At 46.3% G+C, this 10,865-nt stretch overlaps 1 protein-coding gene and 1 long non-coding RNA gene across 3 annotated transcripts in view; one reads left to right on the top strand and one right to left on the bottom strand.

The window, feature by feature from the left end:
• Nucleotides 1-6,584, top strand: part of KDM2B (lysine demethylase 2B) — a 123,644-nt gene extending 117,060 nt beyond the window's left edge. Inside the window, 1 exon segment of the mRNA XM_047698543.1 lies at nucleotides 5,880-6,584. Within this exon segment, the coding sequence (XP_047554499.1) occupies nucleotides 5,880-6,061 (182 nt within the window). The 3' untranslated portion in view covers nucleotides 6,062-6,584.
• LOC125082681 (uncharacterized) lies at nucleotides 1,876-10,717 on the bottom strand. 2 transcript variants are annotated; one of them, XR_007122039.1, is made up of 3 exons: nucleotides 10,298-10,717; nucleotides 4,995-7,531; nucleotides 1,876-2,327 (listed from the first exon to the last, which is right to left on the bottom strand). It is a non-coding gene; the product is annotated as an uncharacterized LOC125082681 (long non-coding RNA). The 2 variants fall into 2 exon arrangements; XR_007122040.1 differs by lacking the exon at nucleotides 10,298-10,717 and adding an exon at nucleotides 8,067-8,293.
• Nucleotides 10,718-10,865: the final 148 nt, after the last annotated feature.

A 10,865-nucleotide genomic window follows, 5' to 3' on the forward strand; every position in this document is an offset into this window, starting at 1 on the left:
ACTTCCACACAGCAAGCCTGCGTTACTGTTCTTGATTTTCTTTTTCCACTCAGGCATTCTGTGCTTATTAGCTTGCTGTGTAGAACACAGGGATTACTACTACTCTTACATCTTCCCCCTGCCCTTATCTTTCCAATTCACAGTTAAGTCTGTTTTTATGGCCACAGAAGGACTGTCCACTGTTGTGCTAAATAGTGTATTGTAAGTACATTTCCGTTCTTGCACACATTTTTTTTCCCTGGAGTTAATGGCCTCTTTTTCGCTTAGTCTCCAGGCCGACTCTGCACCAGACTCGAGTACTGTTCTGCCCCCACACAGACCCCTCTGGCCCTTACCAGTTTTTGCAGGAGGCCTCCCTTCTGGATTTGCTCTCTTCCAGACTCCTGCCTGCTGTCCCGGCTGTCAGCCTGAGACAGTGTCCCACTGCCATCCTGGAAATTTTCTTGGTCTGTGTGTTATGTAGGGTCCCCACCTTCTGTGATCCCACGTTTTTTCTTGGCTTCTCTGGTTTCATGGAGGATATGTAGACATTGATTATTCCCTCACATTGGTAGCTCAGCTGGATTTGGGAACCATGTTTTTACAGAAGGTTGGGAGGCATTGCTCCTTTTTCTTTGCCTTCCAGAGCCTAATCCAGAACCATTTGATACTTCTTCTTTCAGTGAGTATTTTCTCTAATCTGTAATTTGTCAGGACATTTTCTTTGTTTCTTGTTTTCTGTAATTTTTTTTTAAAGATTTTATTTATTTGCCAGAGAGAGAGTGCGCACAAGCAGGCAGAGGCGGAGAGAGAGAGAAGCGGGCTCCCCGCTGAGCAAGGAGCCCAGTGTGGGACTTGATCCCAGAACCCTGGGATCATGACCCAAGCTGAAGACAGTGGCCCAACAGACTGAGCCACCCAGGCGTCCCATCTGTAATTTTTTTTTTTTTTTTAAAGATTTTGTTTGAGAGAGCAGAGGAGGAAGGGGAGAGGGAGAGGGAGAAACAGACTCCTTGCTGCGCAGGGAGCCCAGTGTAGGGCTCCATTTGGGGACCCTGAGATCATGACCTGAGCTGAAGGCAGAGGCTTAACCAACTGAGCCACCCAGCCGCCCCTGGTAATTTTTGATGATGAGCCTTCGTCTGAATCTTTTCTTCCAGGACACTCACACTTTCAATCTAGAAACAAATGTCCTTCAGTTCTGGGAAATTTCCTTTAATTATTTCTTAATTTCCTTTTCTTGTTTTTTCTTTATTAACTAGTACTCTGATACCTTTTTTTCTTCCTGTTTTCCATCTTTGTGTCACCTTTTTTCTTGCTTTTCTGGGAGTTTTCTTCCACTTTATCACACAATTCATACAGTGTTTGTTTTTAAGATTTTATTTTTTATTTGAGGGAGAGAACAAGTGCGGGGAGGAGCAGAGGGAGATGGACAAGCAGATTCCCCACTGAGCACAAGCCCAGTGCGGGGCTCGATCCCACGACCCTAAGATCATGAGGACCTGAGCCAAACCCAGAGTCAGATACCTAACTGACTGAGCCACTCAGGCGCCGTTTTTTGGTTTTTTTTTTTTTTTTTTTTTATTGCTGCTATTAATGTAGGTCCAAACCAGCCAAAACATGGGCAGCTTCATATGGTTCAACCTCTATTTTTAATTTTAGAGCTTTCTTTTATTCACTGAACTCATACCCTCCTGCCCCCCTATCCCCTCCCATCTTCCGCCCTCTCCTCTTCTTTGTACTCATGTAAAGAGGCCTGCTCCCGTTCCTGTTTCTTAGATCCATCCTGAGGATATTGTTTTATTTTTTCTCCCTGCGTATACTTTTTCCTTCAGGGCGTTCGGAGGCTGTGGACATCAGTTGTGTGGTCAGCATGGGTTGTTTTTTTTTGCGGGCAGGGGCGGGGGCGGGGACCCAGATGTGAGATCTTTCAGACATTTCTCCTGAGCTGGTCAGGGCTGCCAAAAGTATTCTTCTTGACCTCCCAACTGGAGGGTGCAGACGAGGCTGCCCGGTGTCGTAGGGCCTGGCAAGGGAAGGAGGCTAGGGGATCTCAACAGTCCGCAGGTAATTGTTCCCGTAGACCTGATTTTGGCTGGGTGTCCCAGCCTGCTGTGCCAGGTGGTGCCCAGAACAGAGACTTTCTCTCTCACCATCAGAGACTGAAACTCTAGTCTTCTGCAGCTGCGGAGGGACTCTGACCCCTTCTTCAGCTCCATTTCGTGTGATTGCTGCTTCCATTACCGGAACCTGAGGGTGTTTATAGAGTAAATCTGCTTCTCTGCTTTCCCTTCAGCCAGTTTAGGTTAAGCTTTCTCAAATCTACTGAACTGTTCTCGCTTCTCCAGCTTCCAAAGTTGAAAAAAAAAATTGCGGTAAAATACATAACATAAAATTTACCATTTAAGCATACAGGTCACTAGCATTTAAGTGCATTTATGTTGTTGTGTAACCGCCACCACCATCCATCTCCAGAACCTCCTCTTCACCCCATCAGAAGCTCTACCTACAAAGTAACTCCCCATTCCTCCTTCTCCCCGCCCCTCACAATACACATACTCTTTGTGTGAACTTGACTTCAGGGACCTTATGAAAGTGTAATTACGTGTTTTGTTGAGAGGCTTATTTAATTAATGTTCTCAAGGTTCATCCATGTTCTATCATAGGTCACAATTTCCTTCCTCTTTAAAGCTGAATGGTATTCCATTCTGTGTATACCAAATTTCCTTCATTTATCAGTGGACAGTTGGCTTGCTTCTTCCTTCTGGCTATCGTGAATAATGCTGCTAGGAGAACATGGGGGGACAAATCCCTGTTTAAGTCCCTGTTCTCGGTTCTTAGGCGCATATACCCAGCAGTGGACAAGCTGAATCATACGGTAATTCTAGGGTTGTTTTTTTTTTTTTTTTTTTTTTTTTTGAGAAACTGCTGTATTTTTTCCCATAGCTGCTGCACAGTTAAATTCCTACTGACACAAGGGTCCCATTTTCTCCACATTTTTGCGTATCTTTTTTTTTTTTTAGAGCCGTTTTAGTGGGTAAGAAGTACTCAACGTGGATTTGAAATATGTATCATTTTTATTTTTATTTTAAAGATTTTATTTATTTGACAGACGGAGATCACAAGTAGGCAGAGAGAGAGGAGGAAGCAGACTCCCCGCTGGGCAGAGAGCCCGATGCGGGGTTTGATCCCAGGACCCTAGGATCATGACCTGAGCCAAAGGCAGAGTGCCCCTGAGCCACCCAGGTGCCCCTGAAATATGTATTATTTTAAGTAGTCACACAAGTCGCATGCCCTACTGACTGAGCCAGCCAGGCGCCCCTCAAAGTGGTTTTGATCTGCATTTCCCTAGTGATGTTGAGCATCTTTTCGTTTATTTTCTATTTATCATCTTTTGGGAATGTCTATTCATGTCCTTTTCCCATTTTTTAATTAGCTAGGTTGTGGGGTTTTTTGGTTGTTGAGTTGTAGTTGTTTTGTTTTTGAGAGAGCACGAGCACAAACCGGGGGTGGGGGATGGGCGGAAGCAGAGAGAGTATCCCAGGCAAGCTCCATGCTCAGTAGAGAGCCCAAAGCAGGGCTCCCATCTCACCACCAAGATGACTGACCTGAGCTGAAATCAAGAGCTGGACGCCTGACTGAGCCACCCAGGCACCCCAAGTTTAAGGAGTTCTTTATATAGACTCTGGATATTAATCCCTTATCAGATACAGGATTTGCAAATACTTCTGCCCATCTTGTGTGTTGGACTTTCACTCTCTTATAATGACGTTTGCATAAATGTTTTTAACTTTGATTTAGTTCAGACTCTGTTTATGCTTTTGGTGTGGTGTTAAGAAACCACTGATATGGGGCGCCTGGGTGGCTCAGTGGGTTAAGCCTCTACCTTTGGTTCAAGTCATGATCCCAGGGTCCTGGGATCGAGTCCTGCATCAGGCTCTCTGCTCAGCAGGGAGCCTGCTTCCCTTCCTCTCAGTCTGCCTGCCTCTCTGCCTACTTGTGATCTCTGTCAAATAAATAAAATCTTTAAGAAAAAAAAAAGAAACCACTGACAAATTCAGGGGCACCTGGGTGGCTCAGTCAGTTAAGTGTTTGCCTTCAGTTCCAGTCATGATCCCAGGGTCCTGAGATGAAGCCCTGGCTTAGTGGGGAGACTGCTTCTTCCCCTGCCCCTGCCTCCACTCCCCTGCTCGTGCTCTCCAAATCTTTAAAAAAAGAACAAAGAAACTGTTGACAAATCCAATGTCCTATAGTTTTAGGTCTAAATAATTTTGAGTTAACTTTGTGTATGGTGTGAGGTAGAAGGTCTGATTTTCCCAGCAGCGTTTGTTCAAAAGTTTGTCTTTTACCCACTAAGTGGTTGTGGCACCCTGTCAGAAATCTCTGAAGATTCAGGGGTTTAATTTCTGTCTGGGGTTTCGGTTCTGTTCTCTTCATCTGCATGACCTTAGTGCCAGTAAGACATGCTGTAGTGAGTCAGGAGGTGTGAGTCCTCCAATTTTGTTTTCTAGACTGTGTTGATAATTTAGGATCCCTTACACTTTTCCCTGAATCTGAGGATGGATTTCTCAATTTCTGCAAAAAAATGTTGGTATTTTATAGCAACTTCATTGAATCTGTAGCTTGCTTTGAACAGTGTTGACATTTTAACAATACTAAGTCTTCCCATGAATATGGGGCAGCTCTCCATTTATATCTTTATAAAGCACTTTCTTAGTTTTCAGTGAGTTACAAAGTGAGTTACAAAGTCACTCACTTCGTCGGTTAAACTATAAGTATTTTATTTTGTTCTTTTTGATGCTACTGTAAGTGGAATTGTTAAATTTCTGATTGTTCATTGCTAGTGTACAAAAATGCAACTGATTTTTGTGTGTTTATTTTGTATCCTGCAACTTGGCTAAACTTGTTTACTTCTTTATGCCACCTCCAAACCTGGTACTTGGACAGTCATGAGGCCTGCACTAGGGCTGTCAGTATTTTGACAGTTTGCCTGTACGGTTTTCATTCCGACTCACCTGAATGGAGAAGTGAAAGTGCAGATGCTAGTGAGGACAGAGGGCTCGGGCTGAACACCACGGAGATGAAGGAAATCTGTCTGCAGGGTGGGGGCGCTCTCTGAGCCTCCGCTGGCTGCTAACTGGCATTGAGGCCAATCGACTGTGGCTGCAGCTTTAAAGCAAAAAAGGGTGGTAAAGGCAAAGTAGAAATTCACAAGAGCAGGGGCAGATGAGTGTGTCTCTAAGTGAGGGCACGATGAAAGACTCCGAATTCTGGGTTTGCTCGTTGTCAGCCTTGGTAGTAGCCTGGTCTTCACGGGTTTCCAGTAAGCATTTAGCAAGGGGTGCGCAAGCCTGCTCTGCCTCACTTGAAAGCCCCAGTGCCTGTATGGGCCAAGAGGAGCCCAAGATGACCATACAGATGTTCTCACTCTCACCCTTTGCTTATTCCCTACAGATCAGTTTGGGGAGCGGTGCGGGGGCGGGGGGGAAGCAGATAAGTGCACCATCACGTAGACAGGGAGGTATTTATCGACCATAAATTAGATGGGAAAAACAAGGTATTTCTAACATATTGTGTGAGCCTGTCTTTGTTAAACAGCATGGACAGGAGACCTATTTTATACATACAGAGAGGCAATGGTAAGCTTGGAAGTGATTTCACTTGGAAGTCTGAACGCTTTTCAAGCATACATTAACCTTTATAATTGGTAGATGGAACCATTCCCCGTTTAATGAGAGCTTTCCAGCAAGTGCAGTTTTCCCAAGGGCACCAGGGGCTGGACAGTGCTCAAGGGCTCTGTCCTGTTACTTCATTGCTCGGTACTGGGGTTTGGCGGGGGCGGGAGGGGCCTCTGGCCTTTGTACTTCCTTCACCTCATGTTGTCTCCTCTCCCCCCGCAGACTGCAATAAGGTTACTGACCAGTGCCTGTCCTTCTTCAAACGCTGTGGAAATATCTGTCATATTGACCTGAGGTACTGCAAGCAGGTTACCAAGGAAGGCTGTGAGCAGTTCATAGCTGAAATGTCTGTGAGTGTCCAGTTTGGGCAAGTGGAAGAAAAACTCCTACAGAAACTGAGTTAGTCCAAGGACAAGTATGTAAATAAGGGGTGGGGAGGGGGAGGGATCATGGCAGGGGAGGGGAAAAAACTTTACAGAAACTAGGGCTTTTATTTTCAATTTGGAACTTGAAACAACAGACCCCACGATTCCATTCTGCTAGTCTTGCTGAGGGAGAAGCCGTCCTGGCTCCTGTTTGGGGGAGGAGTGAACTGGACACTCCCCCTTCAGTCTCTCCGAATTACAACCGCACCGCTTTCTGGACCATTTCTAAAGGCGGCCTTTACCAAGAAGACATTCCTGCCGGAGAGGAGGACAGACTTCGAAGAAATTCTCTTACTGGAGCATGAGCTTAGGAGTTTCGTGGGTGGTGGTGTTTTCGTTTTGGACACCTTGTTCCTTGCAGCTCCGGGGGTCGGTGTCGACATTCAGCGGACCACACGCCACATCTGCTGCAGTCGTGACATTTTTTGTTTGTTTGGTTTTGTTACATCTTACATTATGCAGAACTATTTTTGTACAAATTGTTTAAAAGTTATTTATGCAAGGTTTGAATGCATACCTGTGTTTTTATTGTTTTGAGATTGCCAACTTCCCTGGTTTCCTAAGGTAGAAGAGAACTGAACCTGTGCTTCATCCACACAAATAATCATCTACACACGTGCCCAGATCCGGCAGAGCAGGCGAAGACCTTCCAATTAAAAGCATGTTTAACTGGAAGTTGAGAGCCTGCTTTGTACGTCATCAAGAATTACACAAGCATGTGGACATATGTTAATTATAGTCGAAGTAAGACACTCTGCCAAGTTTCCTCTGTATAGAATTCACCCATTTCTCAAAATTTTAAAATTCAGACTTCAGCCTTTGCACTCAGGAGAGTTTTGCGCCAGCATGAGCTCTTGTATTCTACAAGGATCTAATTTATACAGTGGGTCAAGAAGTAGAATAAATGATCCAACATAGCCTTTCTTTTCCTTTTTTCTCTCCTTTGAAGTGAGTTGAGTTCTCGTTCAAGGCTTATAACACGGCTGTTTCCTAGTTGTAAAGTTATGCCTTCATAAGTGCCATTGTTGTTAAGGTGTTGTTTTCCTAGACCTTCCCTGATGCGGTTTGACCTTTGTTGAATTTGTATAAACAATTGTACAAAAAAGCACTCTCGGCCTTAGAGAGTTTCTGTTCGAGGGGGGTGCTAGAAAGCTGACTGAGAAGTCCAGGGCCAGCAGTCTCGACACTGGTATAAACTACCTTAGTCGGCAGAGATCCGCAGTGGCCCCGCGGTGCCCGCGGTTTCCCAGCTGCAGTTCCCGGCCTTTGGGGAAAGAACGGGGCCGCCCCACTGGCCTCGGGGAGGTGGCTTACCTGTGCGGGCGCCTCACCTGTGTGAAGTAACAGCCGTGGCCCCTTGGTGTTGCCACTGCCGTGGTGGGGGGCAGGGGGGTCCAGCTGCTCAAGCCTCTCCCGGGAGCCTTGGGCCGGGGCCGCTGCTGTCGCCAACTGGTGGACACAAACCACGGAGAAGTCATTTTAGATCACACAATTTTTTTTAAAGAGGGTCCTGCAACCTTCTATTCCCACATAGATAAGGCTGCTGTACGGATTCTGAAAATGGACAAGATAACACACCTCGTTTCCTCAGTAGTTTGTTGCCTCCCCCTTCCTTTTTTTTTTTTTTTTTTTTTTTTTTGCCACGAAATGTTTTAGATCCCACCCAGTCTCATGCCTCCTGTTAGCTTAAACACAGAGATCCTTTGACTCAAACTGGAAACCAGAATTTAACTCAGGAGATGCACCTTACAAAGGTAAGATTAGTTTAACACTATGTTTTGTTTTGTTTTTAGATTTTATTTATTCGAGCACAAGCAGGGATGGGGGCAAAGGGAGAGGGAGCACCAGATTCCCTGCCAAGCCGGGAGTCTGACAGGGAGCTCGATCCCAGAACCCTAAGATCATGAGCCGAAGGCAGATGCTTAACCAACCGAGCCACCCAGGGGCCCCAACACTGTGGTTTATTTATAAAAATACGGCTTACCTTCGCAAGCCTGTTCGTTCATCTATGGAGCAACCCCACAGACCCCAGCTTGAGTTCCCTGAACTTCCGAGTAAGCCTTATCCTGATGCCTCCTCTTTGGGAATTGCTTTAAGAATTACAGTGTTCTGGGCGCCTGGGTGGCTCAGTGGGTTAGGCTGCTGCCTTCGGCTCGGGTCGTGATCTCGGGGTCCTGGGATCGAGTCCCGCGTCGGGCTCTCTGCTCAGCGGGGAGCCTGCTTTCTCCTCTCTCTCTCTCTGTGCCTGACTCTCCGTCTACTTGTGATCTCTGTCAAATAAATTAAAAAAAAAAATTTTTTTTAAAGAATTACAGTGTTCTCCAGGTGAACATTCATTGGGGCCAGAGGGCCCCGTTTCTCCTGTAATGTTTCCAGGAGTTCGCAGGTCTGCCAAGAGGAGGCAGAGAGGGCTGCCCGGGCTGGGGAGCCAAAGCTATCATGGGACAGGCCTCAGAACCAAGACACTGGTCTCTCCAGGCCTGAGGCATGCCACCATCCTGCGGTGGCGGCATATCCGCTCCCCTGCATGTACTGAACAAGCCAGTCTAAGTTATACCCCAGTACAGTTTCTGTGCAGACCTGTTACTTTTCAAAATGAGTTTTAGGGATATTTGGGTGGCTCAGTTTGTCATGATCCTGGGATCCTGGGATGGAGACTCGTGTCACAAGCTCTCTCTACTCAGCAGGGAGCCTGCTTCTCTCTCCTTGCCAATCCCCCGGCTTGGTTCTCTCCCACTCTGTCAAGTAATTAAGATTTTTAAGGAAAATTTAAAATATATATATATAAGGGGCGCCTGGGTGGCTCAGTGGGTTAAAGCCTCTGCCTTTGGCTCAGGTCATGATCCCAGGGTCCTGGGATTGAGCCCCGCATCGGGCTCTCTGCTCAGCAGGAAGCCTGCTTCCCTCTCTCTCTGCCTGCCTCTCTGCCTACTTGTGATCTCTGTATGTCAAATAAATAAATAAAATCTTAAAAATTATATATATATATATATATATAAATAAGGGGCACTGGGTGGCTCATTCATTAAGCATCTGCCTTCTGCTCAAGTCATGATCCCAGAGTCCTGGGATTGAGTCCCACATTGGGCTTGATGGGAGCCTGCTTCTGCCTCTGCCTGTCTCTCATGAATAAGTAAAATCTTAAAAAAAAATAAAAACAGGGGCACCTGGGTGGCTCAGTGGGTTAAGCCTCTGCCGTCAACTCAGGTCATGATCTCAGGGTCCTGGGATCAAGCCCCGCATCAGGCTCCCCACTCAGCAGGGAGCCTGCTTCCCCCCCCCAACCTACTTGTGATCTATCGCTCTCTGTCAAATAAATAAAAAACAAAATCTTCAAAAATAAATAAAAATGAGCTTTAGATGAGGTAGGCCTGAGCTAAATGCTTAAAAATAGTTGCTCTGAGAGCAACTATTTGTAATAATAGTCATAGACTGTAACTGGTGAAGCAAAAAAAGCATAAGCCAGAGGCAGTGCTTCATGGATCAGATCGCAGTTTCCTAATCCAGAAAAGAGGCTCCGCTCCATCCCTGCTTCCTCTGGGGAACCTGGGGTTTACAAAGGATGAACACCACCATGGCATGTCCAAAGCATCGAATGCCATCCTTGCATGTTGTGAGGATAAGAGCAAGGGGACAGCATCGTATTCTGCTGTAGACCTTCAGACCTTTATCCGTGTATGACCTGTTCAAAAACTTCAGGAGCCAGAGCATGCCAGCTAGGAAATGTACATTGTAGGGGGAAATGTCTGCCCTCTGTCAAACAAGGCAGTCAGCACCTTGTGAGTTGTCAAGTCTGTTAGGCTAAAAATTTCTGTTGGCTATTCACTAAGCCAAGATTACTTCAAAACACTACCTTTAAAAATCCACCATTAAGGGATGCCTGATGGCTCAGTAAAGCGTCTGGCTTCAGCTTGGGTCATGGTCCCAGGGGTCCTGAGATCGAGATCCGCATCAGGCTCCCTGCTCAGTGGGGGGGCCTGCTTCTCCCCCTGCTTACGTGCTCTTTCTCTGACAAATGAAATCTTTGAAAAATCCACTATTAAAGAGTTTTCGTTCTCTTGCTAAAAACAAATACCTGAAACAACCTCTATAAATCCAAGAGGAAACACCAAACGAGCTATTGAAGCTGAGGCCACATACAAATGAATCTCAATTTTCTAACTTAAGACAAACCAGCACCTTCTGCTCAGCTTCTATTTCTGTGTTTACTATCACCTGCTGGCCTGGATTTGAAGACTTCTTTCCACTGAATTAGCAGTTTGTGGGTAAGGTTGGATTTCTGGAGTTCACGGTCTCACAAGAGGTACAGACCGGGTAAGCGCTCCTACCACTTCAGCAGGGGTGGGTTTTATTGTTTCTGCGGTGGGGTAAGGATCCGCTCAGGCTGCTTACCATGAACTGTGGCCAGCACCCACCCTGTGCTCTGTAGGCAAACAGGAGAGAAAGTTGTTTGAAATACCCCTACGGCCTAGGTTTGCATGCAGTGTCCCTCAAAACCAGGAGACACGGGAAGGCATGCTTTTCTTCACAACTAGGCAAACTTTCTCCCTATACCCGGGGCAGACTATCTGCCTCCCTTGCTATAATCTTCAGATTTGTTGACTGACTTGTGGATCCTGAGCACTTAAAGGCATCTGTGTTGTCCACTGCAGAGTCAAAACATAAAACCCAGGGCGCCTGGGTGGCTCAGTGGGTTAAAGCCTCTGCCTTCGGCTCAGGTCATGATCCCAGGGTCTTGGGATCGAGCCCCGCATCGGGGCTCTCTGCTCAGCGGGGAGCCTGC

Source organism: Lutra lutra, chromosome 12 (genome assembly GCF_902655055.1).
Source record: "Lutra lutra chromosome 12, mLutLut1.2, whole genome shotgun sequence".
NCBI lineage: Eukaryota > Metazoa > Chordata > Mammalia > Carnivora > Mustelidae > Lutra > Lutra lutra.